The sequence below is a fragment of the Lycorma delicatula genome, chromosome 5 (genome assembly GCF_047948215.1).
Source record: "Lycorma delicatula isolate Av1 chromosome 5, ASM4794821v1, whole genome shotgun sequence".
Taxonomy (NCBI): domain Eukaryota; kingdom Metazoa; phylum Arthropoda; class Insecta; order Hemiptera; family Fulgoridae; genus Lycorma; species Lycorma delicatula.
This window is the reverse complement of record NC_134459.1, coordinates 177,723,504-177,747,082: the sequence shown is the minus strand read 5'-3', so window position 1 is coordinate 177,747,082 and position 23,579 is coordinate 177,723,504. Positions and strand designations below refer to the sequence as shown.

The 23,579-nt window shown below is 31.1% G+C and overlaps 1 protein-coding gene across 2 annotated transcripts in view; it reads right to left on the bottom strand.

The window, feature by feature from the left end:
* LOC142325621 (fasciculation and elongation protein zeta-2-like) overlaps nt 1-22,876 on the bottom strand; it is an 83,076-nt gene extending 60,200 nt beyond the window's left edge. For both annotated transcript variants that reach the window (XM_075367610.1, XM_075367609.1), the window contains exons 1-3: nt 22,810-22,876; nt 10,699-10,807; nt 4,708-4,866 (exon numbers count right to left, since the gene is read on the bottom strand). In XM_075367610.1, coding sequence (XP_075223725.1) covers nt 4,708-4,866; nt 10,699-10,807; nt 22,810-22,823 — 282 coding nt within the window. In that variant the 5' untranslated portion in view covers nt 22,824-22,876. The remainder of the gene's footprint in view (nt 1-4,707; nt 4,867-10,698; nt 10,808-22,809) is intronic.
* Between the last annotated feature and the right edge of the window lie 703 nt (nt 22,877-23,579).

Genomic DNA, 23,579 nt, shown 5'->3' with positions numbered 1-23,579 from the left:
CACGAAACAGCCAAGTCATGAAATTAAAATTGTGTCTGAATTGTTTAAGACAAGAGCATAGGGTTAAAGAATGTAAGGTTAAGTCATTGTAAAGTATGTTCTAAAAATCACACTCTATTACAAAACCCACAGGATATTCAAGAAATATCAAACCAATCATCCATCAAGTACGACAATTCCTACACCAGTTTCATGCACTTCTCAAATTAAAAACCATAATTTGTCTCAAATTATTTTAGCTACTGCTCTAATTGAAATATTAGACTCTTGTGGCACACCTTATACATGCAGAGTGTTACTTGATCCTGGTTCATCTGTTAAAATTATGACAGAAGTGCTTTGCCAAAAGCTGAAACTCCATCGAACGCATATCGAAGCTCATGTTAGCGGAGTCAATAATGTGAGTACAGTTGCTAATTCACGTGTTAGTACTACAATTAAGTCACAATTCTCTAACTTTCAAACTCAGTTAGACTTTATAGTGCTGCCTAAAGTTACTCAAATGCTACCTAGTTCAACAACTGATACTTCAAAATTGTTTATTCCGCCTAATATATATTTAGCAGACCCATTTTTCTACCAGCCGAACAAGGTTGATGCTCTCATTGGAGCAGAAGTTTTTCATCATCTTCTATGCGTCGGACAAATACGATTGGCTGATGGGAATCCTATCCTGCAAAAAACTTCCTTAGGTTGGATAATATCCAGAAAGATACCAGAGTCTTCACATTCGGATGTTCCATCCCTACACTGCTGTCTTGCATCATCATCATCAGATGTTCAACAACAAATTGAAAAATTTTGGTCTGTTGAAGAATTGCATTTCAACATGTCCGATACCTTATTGACAGGAAAAGACGCAGTTTGCGAGAAAATCTATTGTCATACAGTAAAGACAAATGAAGAAGGAAGGTTTATCGTTCAATTACCAATTAAATTAAACATCATCAATTTGGGCTCAACTCGAGAGATTGCATTAAGACGGTTTCTTTTATTGGAAAAACGTTTAAACCAAAACCCAGAATTAAAGCAACAATACGCCAAATTCATGAAAGAATACGAAGACCTCAATCACATGGAGTTGGTCAATGACGACGAGGTACAGAAATCAGGGTACCACATTCCTCATCACGCTGTCGTCAGGGAGAATAGTACTACTACCCAGCTTCGAGTTGTGTTCAACGCGTCTTGTAAGTCGGATGTTAATTATCCATTGAATGAGTGTCTAATGGTTGGACCTGTGGTTCAGGAGGAATTATTCTCCATTGTACTACGATTTCGCTCCCACATCTATGTAATGATCGCCGATATAGAGAAGATGTATCGACAAATTCTAGTAGAACCACAACAGACACAGTATCGCTAATTTTCTGGCGAGAAGATTCATCTCAACCGATCAAAACGTACAGATTATTGACTGTTACATATGGGACAGCTTCAGCGCCATTTTTAGCCACCAGGACCTTAAAGCAACTAGCACTTCACAGTGTTAATAAGCAGCAGAGGTTATTCTCACAGATTTTTATGTGGATGATGTGCTAACTGGGACAAATTCTATATCAGAAGCTTTAAAACTGCAGACACAATTAATAAAGTGTTGTAAACAAGGGGGATTTAATTTAAGAAAATGGCGCGCAAACAACCATCAATGGATTGAAAACCTGCAACCAGAAAATTGCGATTCAGGGCACAACTACAACATAACAAACGACCATACAGTCAAAACACTTGGAATTCACTGGAACTCGCAAAATGATACATTTCAGTTTACAATAAATACAGATATTAAGGATAAGAATCGCGTCACAAAAAGAACCATTCTCTCGGAGGTTTCCACACTTTTTGATCCTCTAGGCTTAGTCAGTCCTATTATTTTAAAGGCAAAGGTAATTATACAAGATTTATGGAAATTAAAGTTATCCTGGGATGACAGCGTACCTATCCATATTCACACCAAGTGGATACAATTCAAACATTCATTAGCAGACCCTTAATCAACTACTAATTCCTAGATGTATCATCTCGGACTCCCAAATCATTTCACTGCAACTACATACATTTTCTGACGCGTCTCAAGCAGGTTATGGAGCCTGTGTGTATATAATAAGTGAATATGCAAACGGTCACATTGAAAGCCGGTTGATCTGTTCCAAAACAAGAGTCGCTCCAATCAAGGCGATAACGCTGCCAAGATTAGAGTTATGCGGCGCTACGTTAGCATCAGAATTGGCTCAAAAACATTATCATCTTTGAAGATTAATGTGACCAAAAAGTATTTCTGGACCGATTCAACGATAGTTCTGTCATGGATATCATCTATCGCCACAAATTGGAATGTTTTCATTGCAAATAGAATTTGAAGAATTCAAAACTTAACAGACATCAGGGACTGGAGACATGTTTCAAGCAGTGAAAACCCAACTGATCTCGCTTCAAGAGGTATTAACACTGACCAACTGATGAATTCATCGTTGTGGTGGAAGGGACCGCATTGGCTATCAAAAAATTGCACTTGGAATAGCCTACAGGATCTTCAGTTACTTCCAGAATATAAATCACAACTACGTGTCTTTGTTTCAATTGATAATAACAATTTTATTTATAAGTATTTATCATTTTATAAATTACAACGTGTCGTTTCTTGCATGCTAAGGTTTGTCAACAATTGTAGACTAAAGGACCATCAATATCGTCTTTCTGGATGTTTAACAGTTAAGGAATTGCATAATTCATTATACAAAATTGTGCACATAATTCAGACTGAAAATTTTGGTGACGAAATCGATCGTCTTCAGAAAACAAAGGAACTTAATTCAAATAGTAAGTTAATACAATTTAGTCCTTTTTTAGATAAAGATCAACTTCTCAGGGTGGGCGGAAGATTACAAAAATCGATGCTTTGTTACGACCAGAAGCATCCTCTGTTACTACCATCAAACAATCCTATCACAAGATTGATCTTGAAACAAGAACATGAAAGATTGTTACATGCCGGACCTCAAGCTGTGTTGGCATCAATACGACAAAAATTTTGGCCTCTTAACGGACAAAGGCTTGCCAGAAAGATAATACACGATTGCATTGCCAGTTTATATATACAGTTCGTTGTGTTATTCAATTTAATATTTGGGACCTACCACTACAGCTATTTAAATGTTTATATAAAACAAGGAAAGCAAAATCGACAAAGTCTGTTATCATCAAATACTTAATGTATATGTAAATAACATAAATTGTTTCGTTATATGTAGAATTTTCCAGAAGTATGCCTGATTTGTTTCACAAACTCAGAATATTCCTGATATGTTTCACTAACATTTAGCTATAATAATATTCTAGATAAGTTTAAGAAACACTCCAAGGATAATGTAAAAGTATTGACATATTAGAATAATATCAAACATAAAGCTTAATTTTATCAGAATTAAACTGCATCAAACTTTTTAAACATTGCAATTTACTATTATAACAATAATGCATACTGTTGTTTAATTTAATTCCAACATACAATTAACAGAAAAATTGTATAATTGTATACGTAAATGAATACTGAAACTTTCAAATTCTGCAAATATACACCACTTATCTAATGTGCAATCTTTGTTAAAAAAAAAAGAGATGGATATCTATCTCTATTAAACCAAACAATAGAACAACTTTTGTATAAATTAATACAATGCTTCAGCTAATAAGAAAGGACATTTTGATTCTGTTGCTATTTTTAATAAATTACCAACCATTTAAAAATCTTCCAATTAATTTATTTAAAATAAATCAAACGATTTTCTTTTACACAAAAAATATTATTCCATCAGTGAATTTTTAAAGATTACTAATTAAAAATTTTAAAATATCTTCAAAATTTTCTTCATCTTTCTTTAAAGTCTACATAAATAAGTGAATATGCGGTCGAGTAATTTTCATTAAAATCTTGAATTGTGAATTATTTACAGTACTTTAATGTATTCACTTAACATTATTTCATGTGTTTACATTTTAAATAATTAATGCGGACTTTAATCATACTTATTCTTTTTATAATTAATTGTGTATTTATTTTGTGATGCTGCTCTGATCAAGGTTTTACCATGGTTTTCCTCGGTCCATCCAGAACAAGGAATGCCTGGCAGTTTCTTTTTTTATCTGTGGAGTAGCATATTTATCTATTCCTGATGTGATCTACAATATTATGAACCAATCAGAATAAAACATTTTCAGCTGATACTTCTACAGATCCAGAAGTTGCTAAATCTATAACAATCTAATAAAAACTATAACTAAACATACAAAGAAATATTATATAAGCAAAAGTAGGTATGTTTCCTTGCTTACACAAGAGAAGGGACTAAAATTGCTAAAATAGTGCTGATGTAGTTACTTGAGTGGCTTCTACTACTAAATTACTGCTCTCAGTTTCATTAACCTACACTATAAAACAAATATGCCTACTAATAATTTGAAAGTAAATTAAATATCTTAATTAAATTTCTATATATCCTATTTACTAAATTTCAGACATATTAAACAGTTTCTTCTTTGGCTACATAGAGACTACTTCCCATATATAATGTTGAACGATGTAGTTAAATAAAAATTTGTTGGAAGAAAACGTTATATACTGAATTGAACTGTTTAATTCACTGCCATTATTAAAGTGTATAATAATATAATTAATATTAATTATCTCATAAAAAAAAATTAACAAACCTCCATCATATCATCAATTTCACAAATAACTTCATCAGCTGTTTTAACTGGTTCTGAATCTTGACTCAAACCAGATAAAATAAGCGAATGCATATCCAGATCACTAGCCACGGCTTCATCTTCTGAGCTTAATTCACCGTCATCTATGATAACCTTATCCTACAAAAAAATTTTAAAAATTTATAAGCAAATATTTTTGCAATTTTTTATTTTGAAAAAAAAATAAAAAACTGGTAATGACTTGATAAATTTTCTCCAGCAATTATCAAGATTAAAAAATGTAACCTTCCCTAAAAAGTTCAAAACTATTTATAATTAAGATTTCATTTAAAGAAAGATCATAAAGCTCTAAGTTGATTTTCTTACTTTAATAACCTACTAGAAAGTTATAAAAATTTAATCCTCTAATAAGGTACAATATAAGTAAATAAATGAAACTTTTTGGGTTATTTGAAAATTTTTTTTTTTTATAATTCTTATCGCTGTAATAATATTGGAAACTAATCTAATCCTGAAATTTGCCAGATTTAAGTGCTTTAAATTTAGAATTTAATTATGAAGTAGTTTATAGTTAATAAAAGTTTTTATTTATTTTTATTCTTTTAGGTATTGGTTTTTTTACTTTTTTCTAATCCTGATAACATCTCATTTATTAACATTTATAATAAAAGTAAAATAATTTCAAATCCAATACAAAAAGAGGATGTATAATAGTTCTCAATATTTCTTACAATCCCTCGAGTATAAACAACCCTTAAAATCAATACCTTCACACTCCCTCATATGAATTTTCTAAAAAATTCTAATAGAAAAAAGTTCCTGTTACATCAACTATAATGTCAAACTTTATGATTTTTGTCAAACTACTTTTGAGGTGCATGGTGTATAAATTAATTCTAACACAGTCATTTAATAAACCGTAATTCTAATTATAAAAATTAATACCTGTATAATGTTAAAATATTTAGCAGCTAGTATATCCTCCATTACTCTTAACTGGTTTACATCAAAGCGCGCACACACACACACACACACACACACACACGTGGCTGAGTACTAACTACATAAGGTTAATTAAAGAATAATAAATTAGAGTATTTACTGTAATCAAACATACTGCATTTAAATTTTGGGCGATTTCATTCATGAAAAATACAAAAGAAAAGTCATCAGTAAATCATTAATTGATAATGACTTTAATATTGCTGTAGAGCTTTTCTTTAACTAGACCTAATTTATGTTACACCTGAATGTCAGACTATGATACTTCTGAGATATACAGTAGAATAGGTTAAATCTGATGTCAAACTTTTTAATATATGTTTTACATAGATCTAGTTTTTTTCTTTCACAGAATAATAAAAATACTATTTCATCATCATGATAATATTTTTTCTCAATATTCGAAACAACAATCGAAACAGTTCGCAACTGCTGGTTTCCAGTTGATATTAATGTACCTTAATTATTTCATTTTCAACCGTAAAATACAGTAGTTTTTATCCAGTTCTGTTACAAAAATATTTATCATCAGTTAAATTTAATTTAAAATTAGGATTTGTAAAGTACGCTGAAGTAACTAAAGAAAACTTTCAAAAAGAAAGTTATTTTTATTATTTAGTTTTTTTTATGGCCGTTATGGCCATTTCCTACATCCTACTCTCCAAGCCTTCCTATCCTGCGTTGCTTCATCCAAACAAACCACACATCTCTATACTCTTCACCACATCATGACCCCACTTCCTCTGTGACCTTCCTCTCTTTCTTCTATTTGATGGCTGCCATTCTCAAACCACAAAACAATCTGTCTGGACCCATCCCGTGCATATGATATATTATCTATGAAAGATCATGTGACCTTCATAATTTCTCTTACTCTATCACTTCTGACTCTATCCATCAGTGTAACTTGGCAATATCAACTCCAGTACATCATCTCTACAGCTGTCAATCTATGTTTCATCATTTCATGTAGTCGAGAGCTCAGATCCATACACCACACTGCTTTCAACTAAAATTTTAAAAATATTGTTTATTTTTCATTGAGGTATAGTTGTTCCAAGCAACCTTCTTACAATTCCCTTCCCCTTTATAATCTTATTCACAATATCCGTAGTATGTCTTACACCAGATGTTAACGTTATCTCTATTATATATTAAATCTATTATAGATAGTGCAACTATAGTGTAGGAAAATGATTAACTCACTTGGAAAAAATAGTGTGCAGAATTATAAAAAAAAAAATGCTATTTTTGAATATACTTCGTATAATAAATAAGATTGATTTATCAATCATAGAAAAAAGTACTAAAATGTTAATAAAAAAGTATAAAAATATAAAGTTATTCCTTGACCTGATATAATTTGCTACATAATATTTTATTTGAACACTCATCAATCCTAAAAATGAATGAGTAGGTACGTATTTTATTCATTTGTTCTAATACAAACAAATTTTAAGTCTGAATGTACCAATGAAAATATTTCAATTTAACTGTTTAACACTTCTTTATTTTAGTAAAAAAAATCATATTATTATGACCTTGTTTTCACTAAACCTTTGTCATTTTGCCCATTTGTTTCTTCATAATTTTAATTCATGCAATTAAATTTGACAAAAACTAATTTAAGTACTTTTCTTGACACTTGTGCACTTAAATAGTACCGCAGTTTGAAAAAAAATATTTCTCTAAAAATGATCTATTCTAGACCTCTTATTATCTGAGCAGATTTAAAATTTCTTCAATGTTAAAAATTAATAACCTATACTCCAGTTTTATGTTTAAATACTTAAAACATTACTATGTTAATTAGTAAAGGTAAGCAAGCAAAGTGAGCGTAGGTTAAGTTTGGTTAAATTATATTTTTAAAATAAAAATAAATGGGTAATATATCGGGTGATGTTAACTTTACCCAAAAGTCTGTTGCTTATACTTATGAATTAACCAAACTTAACCTACGCTCGCTTCGCTAATTAACAATTAGTCGAAATAGTAATAAAAAACTTGATTACTTAAACAATAACCCAAAAGTTTGTTGCTTATAATTATAGACATACTAACCAAACGTAACCCACTGCGGTATCACCTTAAGTGCACAAGTGCCCTTTTCTTATCATGTAAATCGGAATCGCTATCAGCTAAATCATTTAAAAGTTCAGTTACATCAGAATCATTCACACGTCACGAACAGGCCATGTTATACTAAAAATATAACTTAAAATATCTAATTATCATATCAATAACATAGTAAAACACTTGTATTCACATAATAATAATACGAAGATAGTTTCCCGCATAAAAAAATTACTTACCTTAGGTTACAGTAAACAACTTTTTACGTACGGTCACATCCACAGACATACGCAGTAGGAAATAAAAATATGACGGAAAATAATAGTGAAATAATGAAAACGATAAAAGAAAAATAACACAAAGAAACAGTAAAACTAACACGAACGCAATTTACGGAATGAACAAAACTTCGAAAACAAATGCGTAGTATAAACGGTTCAGAACGATAAGAAAAACGACATATACAATAGAGAACAGATATATTTATTACTAGCGCTTCACCGTTAAAACCTTAAGAATAAAACTACACTTAAACAGGTTGCAGTAACTAGTCAAAAACGGAATAAAACGAGTCAAACCATAATAACCAATTATTTTTTCAAAGGCACTTTTCAGCAGAAAAGTGGACGAATTATTTCGTCAAAAATCGGTAAGAGATTAATTAAAATTTGTATTATTTACAATTTTTTCTCCTTGAATTCACAGACTACCACTTTCATTTTGAACATTCCTTGTTAACAAAACTATTCTAATTATCTAAAAAGGTGATTTATAACATGAAATTAAAGTTAAATGAGTAGTATGATAAAACATAAGTTAACATTTAAAAATTATTAATCATTATTATTACAATAACAATTTTAATTACTAAAAATGTTTTTCTAAAAAGATTTTTGAAATTAATTACCACCATTTTTTTCACTGAAGTTTCTAGTAGCATTAACTCGTTAAATATTCAGTAAGCAAATAATATACTTGATCTATTAAATTTTGTGTATTTATTCATCTCATACTCTTTCAGAACATTGAAATCTTATATCTTGTCTAAAATTTGCTTGTGAACTTATAACTAGCATATCTGTCCAAATTAAATTAAATGATAAGCAAACGACTGTTATTTTGTAAAATGTCAGGATGTGCTTCCCTCTGCAAGTGATGTACACAGTCCATCCAGTATAGTAATCAGTCCAATCACTGCATTTAATTTGCGTACTGTTGAGTAGCTGAATCTATCAGTGAATAATTAATTAGTTAGTTACTTTTCTGAATGATTTTGTTTGTGTTTTGAAATCAACACCAGTGAGTGACCTTCTTCCTGAAAATGTTGGCTCTTTAATACAACCAGCAAATATTGACTATATTATTATTCAATTATATATTTGATAACTTTGTGCAAAAATAAAAGACAATTTTTTGGGAAAAATCTTTTTTTTAATTTCACAATGTAATCTCCTTTCAAAACTATAAACCTAATACAAAGATGTTCAAGTTTCTTTTTTCCATCCTTATAGTTTGATTTATTAAAGTCTTTAAAACAGACAACTTTCAATAATAACTTTATTATTTCATACAAATCTCTTTCCAGCAAAACATTTCCTCACATTTAGAAACACATAATTTAAATATGCTAAATCTGGTGAGTAAGGGGATAAGGGGATAAAGAAAAATTGCATAGAATAATTTTTCTGTTGCAAACATAGAATTTAGTTTAGCACTTTTCCTGGTGAAAAAGAACCTTGTTTCTTCAAATTTGGTACCATTTTTCTGGTTTTAGCCTTTTTTGGAGGGAGTTCCCTGATTGGAAACCACAGTTTTGACTGTTCTTTGGTTTTAGGCTGGTAGCGTATACCCAAATTTCAATTAATGATGCAGTAAAAAAATTTCCGTCATCATGTTGAGATAGTCCCAAATGATTGGAAATGTTTACTCATTCATGCTTTGCTAAACAGTTTTTATAATGTAAATATTTTTATTAAATATGAACCAGCCCTTCATTTGAGATTCAAACTGTCTTAATAACCTCACACACTTCAATCTTCTAAACTCCATCATCATATGAATCTTTTAATATTATCTACAGTTGTAACCTCAATGATCATTTATGCTCATATAACCACTTTGAAAATAACTAAACCATTCTAGTAATCTATTTTAATTAATGAAAATGACTCGTCATAATATTTATACAGTTCAGTTTTAGAATCCTGTCCAGTTTTGATTTTTAGAAAGTTATGTTTGGCATTGCATGATATTTTCTTTCATCCATTTTTCAGAAATCATTGTACTTGATCAACTCAAATAATTTCCATCAACAGAATTCTGTGAATGTATCTAACTTGGTGTATGCTTTTAGCAGTAATGCAGTAGTTTAAGAATGACCTTAACAATGTATTATACATATACATATTATCTCTTAATTTTGGATGTACTACCAAGCACCCATTGAAAAATGTGTTGTATTAATTTCAAAATTAAAGTTATTATTACATCAGATCACGATTGCTTATAAGAGAGTGATTTAAAGAAAAATCCATACTTTAGAAAAACGTTAACCGATAGATTTTTTATTTTCTTACTAGAAAATATTAAAAACAAGCAGTAGCTAAATTACAATATTTTCATGGGAATATAAAAAATCAGAATAGTAGTGAAACTTTATCAGAGACTTCTGAGTAAGGAGGATTTTTATACAATTTATTTTTCATTTCTTGAAGACCCTAGATATTGCATGACTGTCCTAGTGCTGGCAGTATAAAATGTTTAAAAGACTACGGAAACCAATAAAAACATGAATAAAAAATAAAGTGAATAGATGAAAAAGATTTTTTATTTTTTTATAATCTAAAGATGATAATTTTAGTAAAACTGTATACAGTATTGTAAAATTTTTCAATTAAACTATATTATCAATCTCACCTTATTTTCGTTGAGATTAAGGGCTGGCATGTGTAATTTTCGTGCATACGATTTAGACCAGTCAATTGGTAGAATATTTCCGAAATTTCCAGTAATTGTCCACCACATTCTGTAACAAAATTTAAAAAATTACTTAATAAAAATATGCACATAATACTCATTCTTTGCCTTCACACAATAAAAAGAAAACAAAATAATTATATCTTAGTTTATAATTTAGATATTTTACTAACAATATTTTTGGCAAAATAAACATTATACTTATACTCACGTAAGATCTATTCCACTTATGTTTGGAACTGATTTAAACAAACAAGATTGGTGGATTATGTTCTTGAGCTCATTGAAAATACTTAGCATAGTATATCCCAATATTATTAAATTGTGCATATTATATTGAACTACCTTAAATATTAGCATAACATTTAGCATTAATTAATTATTTATGCATAAGTTAACTATCTATTTTTTCATCACTTCTGATTTTAATTTGTAAAGGAGACAGATAATACATACAGATCATCAACTATAGAAGAAATTTTCTTATTAATCCAACTTTGCACTAAAACTTTTTTTTTTTAGAGAAACCCCAAAGATAAGTGAAATGGATTATACTGCATTATCCTCTTCAGAAGTACTAATTACTTGTATCTGATAAATATTAAAAAAATAATCCAGAAAAATAAAAAGAATGACAATAAATCAAATCAAAACCTGGGAAAAATGATTTTCTTTTAATATCTTTTAACATATTTTAGATTTAAAACTTGTTACTGAATGATTACACAATGATATCTTTGTGACTGGACTATGATAGGTATACCTGCACCTGCATCTCTCAGGAGCAGATTTACTCCTGTTATCAGCTAATCATTTCTCCCTCCTATCTCCAATTTCCTTATCCTTAAATCCCACATTTCTCAACAGATTTAACAGAAAATAAGATTGCCTCATTAGTTTCAACAGAAAAACTAGTAGATATAAGACATAACCAACATTTAAGCAGGTCTTCTTGAGTGAATTCGATGAGTTGATATCTCTAACTGTAGGAACTTGTTTTAAATTGCATAAAAGAACTAAATAATTCTTGAGGCATCAGGCAAAATTGAACTTTATACTCTCGCTATAATTTAATATAAATAAAAAATTAAAAAAAGACTTTTAAAAACATGTTTTTCTTCAAAAAATATAAAAAATAACAAAAACAAAGCATTTGTAAAAAATAATTAAAGATCTGTAAAACATTTTCTATTTATGTTTGACTGAAAAGAAAAGCATGTGGCATGCTCTCATATACAACCAATTTATAAATGAGCGTGTCTCACACTTTTCTTCTTAATCATACATAAATAAAAAATTTTTTTAAACGTAATCTTCATAAAAAAAGATTACTTTTTAGTATGAATTTTCTGTTTTTGTTATTTACATACATATTTTTTTAAGAAAAGCTTGTTTGTAAAAATACTTTTTTTTATTTTCTGCTTTAGTCATAATTAATGGTTACTATTGGTTCTGTGATTCTAAACCAATGCTTAGTTGTTGAGTTGGACATTGTAACATCACAAAATAGTGGATTGTTTTTAATCATCCAACATAACACATAGAACACCCGTCTGCGAGATATTGAAAACTCCCATGTTATATTTAAGTTTTCATGAAATTCCATAACAACCACAATCACAATCTCTGCATCTACTGTTGACCCAGGTAGCATACATGATACTTTCTTGCTAATTTAAAAGATGTTCTCGGTGAAAAGAATTGCTTATATTTGAATCCATACTGCCAGTATAAACAATTAAATTTGATGACCTTGATGAATGGAATTATGTGTGACAGTAATTGTTCTGATTGTGAGGAAATTTGAATCACATTTGGTATTGGTCCTAGTTGAAAACGGTTCCTATTAGCCTCAGGTGGTGCTGTCGTTTTTCAATGTATATGAATATCTCAGTGATGAAAAAGTAACAATTCATTTTTTTTTTTTTAATTCATTTGACAGATATGATGGTTTTGTTTCTGCAAATCAAAATGTTGAAACCTGGTTAGGTTATTGAACAAATCTTATAGATGCTATCACAAAATGTGCTCTCATATGCTGTAAGATCAGCACTCCATTCATGACGTCACTGAACCTCTGCCTATGATCTAAACTAATTTCATGTTCTTGTGGAGTCTCTAATCTACATTCTAAACAGTGCTGGCGTTGACTTTCCAAGCAAGCTTCATAGTCTTGAGATATCTCTGTTGCAAGATATTGCAATTTGCACTGGTATCGAAGTGCCAATAGAACTTCATACTGTTCTGATGTTTCTTTACCTTCATTAGCTTTTTTATTGGTATTTTTTATGCGTTTTCTCTAACTGTCTCTTTCATCATTGTTGTAGAATTTTGTTTGTTGCAGAGAATCGACATGCTTGCTGAGAATCAATGTCTTTTGACACTTCTTTTAGAATTATCTCCGAGGAAATATATTATTCCATTTTTTATTGCCTCCACACAACTGACTTTGTTAAAATTATATTTGATCAAATTAAATTCCCTTAACTTATACAATCTCTTTGTAAAGTGTTAATTTTACCAACACACACATATATATATATATTTTATATTACTGTATATGTATTTAAACTAACAAAATAAAGTAAAAACATTTATGTGCAGTTTTATTCTATATTATAATCTACTTAATTAGTTTCATTATTATAAATGATACCAGTTATTTATAATTAAATCAGATAATTAGTGTAATTAAATTTCAGTAGGTAAATTTAAACTAGTTATATTAAAATCTGCTTCAACATCACCTGATCTGCCCATACTGAATCGACAGTCAAATACAATCAGATCGATAGCTATATCTTATTAACTCAGCTCCCTTCCTAAAGATATAAATATATATATAGAAATATATGAAATTAATAACGGAATATTATATTGTTACCTGACTTACATTACTATCATGAAATTTCACGATTGTATGATGTTGGGAAATTAAGTAAGATTAAATTAAGATTGCAAGATTTGAGAACATGGTTGAACAAAATAAGATAAAGTAAAGCATGCAAAAATATGAAATTAATTGCACATTTTTACCAGGGTTCATTAAAATATTAATTACCACTGGAACAAGTATCATTAACCTCATTAGTGGCCTCACTAGTGGATATTGAAAAAAGTGTCAAATTAATTTATTTCCCATGTATAATAATTTTAAGACAAATGTTTTTTGTTCAATCTTACCAAAAATTACTAGTGAAAGGCCTACTAAAAATACATGAACAAATACAATGCTGAATCCTGATGGCTAGGGTACTCCTCAAAATCTTAAACTACCAAATCCGTATTTTTTTTTAAACCAGGTCATATAGATATTCTCTTAGGTGCAGAATTATACTTTCATATTTAAAAAAATAATAAATTGACAAAGCCAGGAGAATATCCTGTGCTTTTTGATATAGACTTAGTACAATATTATCACAGAAAATCAAAAAAACAGAAACAACTAAGTTTCCTGCTGAATTATATTTTATTCGGGCAGAAGATGATCTTCAACAAAGACTAACCAAATTATTGGATAGAAGAGATTTCTACAGTTCCAGTAACAAAGGAGGAAAAAGATTGTAAAAAACATTTTCTGAAGACTGCAATTAGAGATGAGACTGGATGGTTTATGACCAGGCTTCCATTCAAAACTGAATATATAAAATTAGTAGATTCAAAATTGTGGTCACAGTTTCAGAGTTTTATAATCCAAAATGTCCCAGAAGAACATCCTTAAGTATTCGGCTCGGCTTAGTTAGTTTAATTAATCTAATGGTTAAAGATTTTATAAATTTATAAGAGTTTGTGCTTATTGTCATAGATTTATTTATAGTAGTCAACATACTGCGTAAAGGGTAAGAGTATTAACTGTTACAGAGATTACTGAAACACTTAATTTGTGTGTGTATATATATATATACACCCACCCTACAGAATGGAAATTAATTTATAAAAATAATAAATAAAATTGGACCCAATATTGATCCCTACGAAACAACTTAGCACATACTACAGATTTCACCAGACACTTTAACTTGAAAAATTCTATCAGTCAAATAAAAATGGATCCATCTTGCATTTATTTTTACCATTTTCTTCTAGCTAATGTAACAGGATTCCATGATGGACAGTATCAAAAGCTTTCCTAAAATTGAAGTAGATGGCATCAACCTGTTTTTGATATCTGGTGCAAGAGATTTCATTTAGGTTTGTAGTCATAGGTCCCTTGATCGCAAAAACCATTCTGCCAGAATCACAGAGGTGGCCATGAACAATTCTTTCAAAAATTTTTTTGAATACGTTTACAAGAGAGATAGGTCTATAATTAAAAATTATATGAACATCACCTTTCTTGGGAATTGGTGTAACTAGTTTCCTTTTAGAACAATCAGGAAATTTACCAGAAACAAGAATTATGTTAAAACTCCATGCTGAAATAGTTGAGGTCAGCTCTTCAGCACCTTTAATGAATGAAAGAAAAGATGTTATCACTACCATCTACAGATCGCACTCATAACCTCACAATTCACTCTAAGACATTTCCCTCAGTAACATGAAGAATACTTTTGTAATAAATGGTGATCAAAATATTTAAATGTATGTCTATTATCTGCAGGTTGATAGACTGACTGGAAATATTTTCCAAATTCACTAAGTTGTTTGATATCTGTAATAATTTTGAATTTTAATTAGATGTACTCAACTAGCTTCATTTGTAAAGTATTTCACATATTTAAATGGGTTTGCAAGCTTTACTTCTAGCTCTTTCTCTATCTCTCTGCTTCTCAGAATTGTATTCCTCCTTAGCAAATCCTTACTCTTTTTTCTTAAGAGTTAATACACACCTAACCTGTTTTCTTAAAGTTTTGATGCCACTTTCTTATGCTTAAGATACTTAATGAGCATCCTGGAAAACCAGCTAAGAAAAGAATTTGACCTTGTTCATCTCACAGAAATATAATCACAAATTTTGGTAAATGAAATATCATAAAAAAGAAAAGGCAGCATCACTAATGTTTGAGAATGAATAGACTACATTCCAGTCTGTCTTTTGTTCCAATTAATTCCTGGGACATTGAAGTCACCCGCCATCTCAGGTCTGAAATTACAGTTACCAACTAGTAGGTTATCATCACTTATTCATACCTCAGCCCAAAAACATTCTGTATTAAGCTCTAATCATTCCTGAAAGAAAAATCTTTTTATCAACCACAACAAGGGAATCTCCTCCATAAGTTTTATCCAGTTCTATGTAATTCCTATTGGCCCTGAAAGCTATCCAACTATCAAGAAATTAATTTACTTTTAAAGTGGGGTCAAGAAAAGATGTCTCTGTAACGGCTGTATCGTGTTGTACTGCAGCCATAGTTTGACATACAACATGGTAAGAGTTAGGACGTGTTTTTGACTGCTCCTTCCATACAAGTTTCTTGTATAGAATTATTATATTTCATTTGTGAGTTTTGTTAATATTTAGGGAGTTATTCTAGCGTAATTATTTTCATTTATTTATAGCTTGGATAGTCTAGGCTATTGAATTTCACCTTATTTGGTGGGTTTTCCTTAGTGACTGCTTTATTAAGTGTTCAATTTTTAGTTAGCGTTGTTTATTTGTTATTTATTGGTAATTAATACAATTACGAATACTTGTTTATCAATTAAGAGCATAATTTGTTTACAATAGCAACGGTTACCATCTTGCTTCATTGTGATTACTGTTTTTGTCACGGTCACATTGCCTTGTCTTGATTGGCTTGTTACTTTGTTTACGTGTGTTCTGATTGGACATTTGTCTGTTGGTTATGGACAACTACTACCTTATTTACTTCATTATTTATTGTTTATATTTTCTTTATTAGGTGAGTTGAGAGTATTATGTCAGGAAAGGAGAAGCTGATTAGGCTTTGGCAGGGTAAACAACCCACTCATGTTGGTGAGGTATTGACTGAGGTATGAATTGATGATTTGTCTGCCTCTTCAAGAAAGGAGGATCCTAGTGCTGGTATGTCTACCCCAGCCAAAAGTATGAACTTACTTGGGAGTTTCATAAGGTTCTTGGATGTGAAGGAAGTTCAGCTTCGCATTTGCGAGAGTTCAACGAATGGTATGATAAGGTTATGTAATTTTTAGAGAGTTCTAAAAGTAGTTCAGAAGGTTCACAAAAGGTAGTTTCCTCTAGACTGAATGATCTTAAATCATTATTTGTAGCACTGATCTCTGGAAACGCTACATTGCAGAAGGCAGGTTGTTTGTTTTCTTTTCTTCTTGTAAGATCAAGAATTATTTAGATATCCAGTCTTGTTTTGAGAGGTACAAGCATGATGAGTCTCCCAAGCAGTCAGAGGGTCCTACTTGTGCAAATAAGGATTCCAATCGCTCTGTGAGTAGTAAGAATTGTGGTTTTTATTGGAAGGCTGTCGATATATATGAATTCTTTCGCATTAAATGGTTAAATTTGGTCAGTTAAAAGCACAGAGTGCTTATGTTGTACAGATTGAGATAAGTGGGGTTGCTCTTCATAGAGGTTTGGATGTTGTTCTTCATCGACATCCACATGTTGCGTCTAGTGATCTGCCAGGTTTTTCTAATTGGAAACGATTCTATTGTGGTTTTGAGAGTATGTCTGCTGTTGTCTGCAGAAGGGAACTAGATTGTTTCTTCTTACGGCAGCTCTCATATATTCATCATGTTGTTGTTCATGTAGATGTTGAGAACTTGCATCTGTATACTGCAAGTTCATATTTTCAGTATAGAAATCCTGCTGATCATAATCTTAAGGTCTGGGACAAAATTCTTAGATTCTTTGGTCAAAGTCCAGTCCTTATTTGTGCGGATGTTAATGCTAAGTCACAGTTGGGCATAGTAGGTTCACCGATGATGGCAATGAATTAATTGAGGGCTTTTTAGCTTACAGGTATTTAATATGCCTGGTGTGTTGCCCATCTGCACAGGTAACATAGATGGCATCAGTTGTTTGGTGGAACAAACATCATAGGTAGGTTTATTCCTGCCGATGTTAATGGCTGGAAGGTGGTTGATGATTGCTTAAGTGATCTTCAATTGATTGTTTATGATATTGGTAGTGGCTTGAGTGAGCGCTACCAACATAACGTTCCAGTGTAGCAGGGTCATTTTCTGCACAGGCATCGAACTGGAGGAAGTTTGTTGATTTTCTGTCAGCCAGGCTTTGTGTTCTTGATTGGAGTTTGGAGACATTGGGTTTAGAGGACCTGGCAGATAGGTTATCAGTGACTTTCATTGATGCTGCTAAACATTAGATTCCTCATGGTTCTGATTTAGAGAGGCTCGTACCACGGTGGAATAGGGAATTAACAGGTCTGAAACAGACTGTCTATCATTTATGGAGAGTGTCTAGGTGTAAGGGTGATCCAGAATGGCAGGTTAGTCCTAGTTGCAAAGTATAGAGATTGAAAATTTCATTATTTCCATAAGGTCCGCACAGCTAAGAGGGATTCTTTGCATTCCTTTGTTAGTGAACAGGGAAACAAGGATCCCTGGGGTGTTTTGTATAGGATTTTAAGACACAAATGTAGAAAGAATGTTCTTCAGTCTGCTTTCTCGATCCGGCATGGCGTAATATCAGATGTATCTGAAATTTTACACCATTACTTAATGATTTACTCCCTACCATTACTTAATGATTTACTCCCTACCATTACTTAATGATTTACTCCCTGATGACAATAAAGCTGGGGAGACCGCATGCCATCTGCAGGTGAGACATGAGGTCACTCTGTTTCGTGGAGATTGCTAAGGCCAAAGTGCATCAGGCTATTTGTAGTTTAGGCAGGGATAAGGCCCTCAGCTTTGATAGAATAACGGCTGAGTTCCTTGTTTGCTTGATAAGGGTAAGTGTGAGAACTACCACACAAGTGTTCAATAAATTGTTGTTTGCTGGAAAAAAGGGATTGTTAAATTGCTGTTTAAAGGAGGCAACAAGGATTCCACTGTTAGTCTTACGGGCCTCTGATGCTGCTGTCGGTTATTGATAAAGTCTTTGAGAAGGTTCTATATCATCATATAAATGAAAGGCTGACCATGCGTAGGTTACTGATGGAAAACCAGTATGGGTTTCATCCTGGAAAAGGTACTGAGGATGCCATATTCCGTGTGATGAGTGTGGTATCGACGAGTGCAGCAGAATATGTCTTTGGAATTTTCCTGGAAATTTCCGGTGCTTTTAATAACCTGTGGTGGCCTTTGCTATTTACCAATTGCAGAAAAGAGCATGTACTGATAGTGAATTGCAAAGATATTTCAGTCATTGCAATGTGTTGCTCCATGAGAACAATGAGGTTGGCAAGACACTGTCTGAGGGTTATCCCCAAGACAGTATGTTTGGTCCTGTTGTGGATTGAGTTTGATTCTCTTCTAAAGCTGAGGTCACCCACTGGCTGTCGCATAGTGGCTTATGCCGACAATGGACTCCTGCTGGTCGAAGGATGCTCGTGGAATGAGGTTGAACTCAGGGCTACTTGTGCGTGCACACATGAGATTAAAACATTATATGCATAATCTTTTCCCTGATATTAGATGCTTGCAGCTTGCTTCCTGGACTTCCCCGAATAAGTATGTTACACAGTTTCTTCCAGGACACAGTGCTTTTAGGGATAAGCTGGTGTAATTCTGCCTGGTGGATGCGGATTTTTGCCTGCAGTGCACAGTTCTGGATAATCGCTTTTCATGTATTGTACGAGTGCACAAAATACAATGAGAAGTGTACAGAGGTGATTTATCATCTTGGCATTCTTGGGTTGGGAGTAGATATACAGAATTGGAGTAACCAGACCGAATGGTCAATAATGAGGAATTTATGATTTATTTTGCAAAAAAAAGGATAGCGGAGGGGGTGTCGATTCCTGACCGGACTTTCCTTATTTCTGTTATTTTCTCATTTCTTTGTTATTTTGTATCTGTCGGTTTTTATGTTATTGTTATATTGTGGTCTTGTCTAATGTTTTACTTTCATGTTTTTCACTTGTTGATTGGTTTGAGTTGTGTGTCGAATTCACTTTTATTTCCTCAGGTAGGTGATTTCAGTTTCTTCATTCAATATTTAGGAATTCAGTCTTGTTTAAGACTACATTTCAGATGTGTTTTGTTACGAGTTCATTTTTTTGGTAGTATACTGATGGGAATGTCACTTGTGGCATTCATATCGGTGACAAACTAGCCAAGACGAGACTGTAATATGTCAACCACCAAATTTTCTGAAGATGATCTACAGTAAAGCTCATCAGTGCTACGTACGGAAGAGTTGTTGTGGTAACTAGAAACATCACGTGGCAAATGTCTTCCCCCATGGGGCCAGGATGTACTGCAGCCATCAATACAAAATATTCAACAGCTTTTGTTCGAAGGCTTCTCTAACGTTTTGATATGAAATATGAAGTTAATTTCAATCTGTTACTGAATCTAGTTTACGCCCTCCTCCAAGATCATCTTCTGATTATTAGGTGCTTTATATATTTGATTGTCCTTCAGTAATCCATAAAATGGTAAGAACAAAATTCTCTTAGGCCAGAGCTCAGGGACAACAGCTTTCTCATAATCCTATGCAGACATCAATCTTATAGTAACATGAAAGAGCTTATCCTTTTCTATTTGTTTGAGTGCAGTGAAAACATTTCTATATCAGAAACTTGAGTAGTCTTCAAACTGTGTCACAAATAGTGCTTTCTTTCTAGATTTAACAAAATGATACACTACTGCTCACAATAGGTTTCCTCTTTTCACTAATTTCCTTAATTATCCCATATTTCTTCAACTGCTTACAGGGTTTCACCACTTTCTAGTCATTAAGTCCTATCCTTGAAATTCTTTTTATCAACAGCTGTAAACCAAAGTTATATTTATTGCCTAGGGGACAATCTGTTCTGTCCATTTTTAGATTTTTATTGTTCATAAAAACCCCACCTAATAAATGAACAAACTACAATGATAGTAAATGAATAAAAACTATAATTTAATAAATCAACTGTAATGAGCAACATTAATGGCATTGAGGAACAAATAGCAATGTTTGAAATTATAAGAATTCTACAAAATATTACTTATGCTTGCTGATTGGTAAACAACTATTGATGAATTTCATCAATTTTTTGTATATATGAGGCAACAGACATTCTTGAAATCATTAAATTAAAATTTATTTCCAACATACATCTTTCCTTCAGCAACCTTTTTGTCAAATGTGAGAACTTACCTACAAAAACTGTGTATTCCTAAACTGAATTTGAAGTCTTCTAAAAATGTCAGAAGGATTAAACCATTCATTTAACAGAAGAGATTTTTTTATAATACTACTTAACACTTTTTTCTTAAGTATGGAAACAGTGGCTGAGAAGTAAAGTTTGAGGAGGTTTTGATTTGTAAGTTTAATCATGTCTGAACATGCACAACAAGCATGCCACTACAGATGTATTATAATAGTAAGCAAGGAAATAAAAGTTTCTTTTAAATACGAATTACCTTCTTCGTATTGACAACTTTGTATGAAATACTTGTCAATCAAAAAGGCAAACATCAGGACTTCAAAAAGTAGATTTTAACTTGAAGTTTCTATATTGCAGTTATTATTGCTATATTACGCAAACTATTCCTCACACCTTTCAATTCAACAACCAGCTTGTTACATATTTTTAACCTAAAAGTCCTGATTTGTCTGAATTATTATTAGTACTCCTAAAAATATTTTCCTGGTATTTTTACTTATTTTTTTACAATCCTATTATATGTATAAATTAACTGCACTTGAACTGGCGTAAATGTATTATTATTTTGTTATATGAATAATAACAAATGAATCTATTCCTTATCTGCAAGAAAAAGGTCACTAGAAATAAAACCATTACACATTCAGTAACAACATTTTATATGAATGAAGTTCTAACTACATATATTTTTCTATGAAAAATACTACTAAAGTAAATTTCAACCATTTGTAAATTCAACTACATTGTCTTGCAGGATGATCTTTACTTACTTTTTAAAGAAATTAAAACTGAAGGCTCATCAGCAGTACTGTTTGGAGGAAATATAGATTCAGAAAAAGAATGTAACAAATTCAGTGGATGTAAATGTAACAAACGCAACAGTTGAACCCCTGGTAAAAAATGTTACTGATGTTGAAAAAACACAGTGAAATGAAAAATTAGATATAAAGTACAGAATTATAGTTTTAATCATTAAATAGTAATATCAACTATTTAATACATGTAAACACTGAAGTCAATTTTTGTAGCACAGTGTTCTCAGAAAGAAGCTGGCAAAAAATATCATTACACATCCCTAGCGTTTACCCTGAACTAAAATTACAATCTTTCTCCTGTGATGAAACTGAAAATTATTGATATAACCCTTATTTACTTTCTTATTATTTTATTAAAAGAAAAACATTTGTAGAATGAACTGTTAACTGATAAGAATGTTCAAAAATTTGTACAAATTCAATCCCACACCAAGATACTCTGTCTAACCGTATTGTAAAATACACCTAAAATACCTTTAACAATACTTTAAGCTGTTTAAACAAAAATGAGATTTATTAAAAATTCTATAATATACTTTAACCTTTATGGAAAATTTGTAAATTACTTCAATTACCCAATTTTCATGTGGTGGGAGTTATCCCTTTCCATCTACACTCATTGTACATATCACAGCATGGTTCTAGCATTTCTGCCTTTCCTGTAGAGGTTCAATTCCAGTCAAGGTTGACATTTGACATCATATGAAAAAAAAGATGCAATCTTGAAGTCACTGGCGTGAAATAAATACCAAACTTCATGAATGATTTTAAACTGTTCTAAAAGCCAAATACTCTTGCATATGTCCATGTGCAAATACACACACATAATTTTACATAACATAAAGTAATGTTTATTTTTTATTTCAATCACATTTTTACTCTGTTATGAGTTTTAAAACTTATTGTCTTACTCTACCTTCAGGCATCCAATAAGTTAGATTAAATACTATATAAAACATATATTAAATAATATATTAAACATTTAAATGTTTTATATATAAAGTTTTATCTTTTACCTTAAACTGCACATAAAAATGAGTTAACTTATACAAATATTGAAATGTGTATGTTACATAAACTGCAATCAAACCAATAAATTAATTTTAAAAACAAGGCATGATTTAGCTGACTGATGAGTTCACTAGGGTACTGTACTATACTCTGAAAACCAAAATACTAATAAAATGTTTTGTAATGATTAATAATGGCTATCAGACCACAAGCACAAAAAGCTGATTCTATGCTCAAATACAAATTGGACTGGCATCTGTCCAAATCTAATAATAAATTTCATTACTTAAGTAATGAATTATTCTCCAATTCAGTTGAATGTATTGTTTTTTTACAATGATTTTAGTTGAGTACAGAATTTTTTAACAAAGAAAGATTTTATTATTTTTTGACCAGAAGTCTAGACAAAAAATCCAGAGGTGTCAGGTTTAACTGATACTCTGTTTTGTGATGTCTGAAAGAAATACGGTTTAGTAAAGATAAAAGTGAATAATAAATTTAATTTAACCAACATTTTCTTGGTTTTACTGATATGTAAACTAACACATTTCCTCATGACTAATAATATTTTTCATGAACTAAGAATAACTTAATTATATGTATACAACTATAAGTTAAATAATGTAGAGAGAAGTTCTTCCATTTCCCACATTATTTTGCAGTAGACAAAGTTTAACCTCTCTAACAATATTAAATAGCAACAACCCGATTGGTCATTGTGAATTAGAGATGAGACTATCCATAAGTTATAACATTTGTTTTATTCCTAGCATTA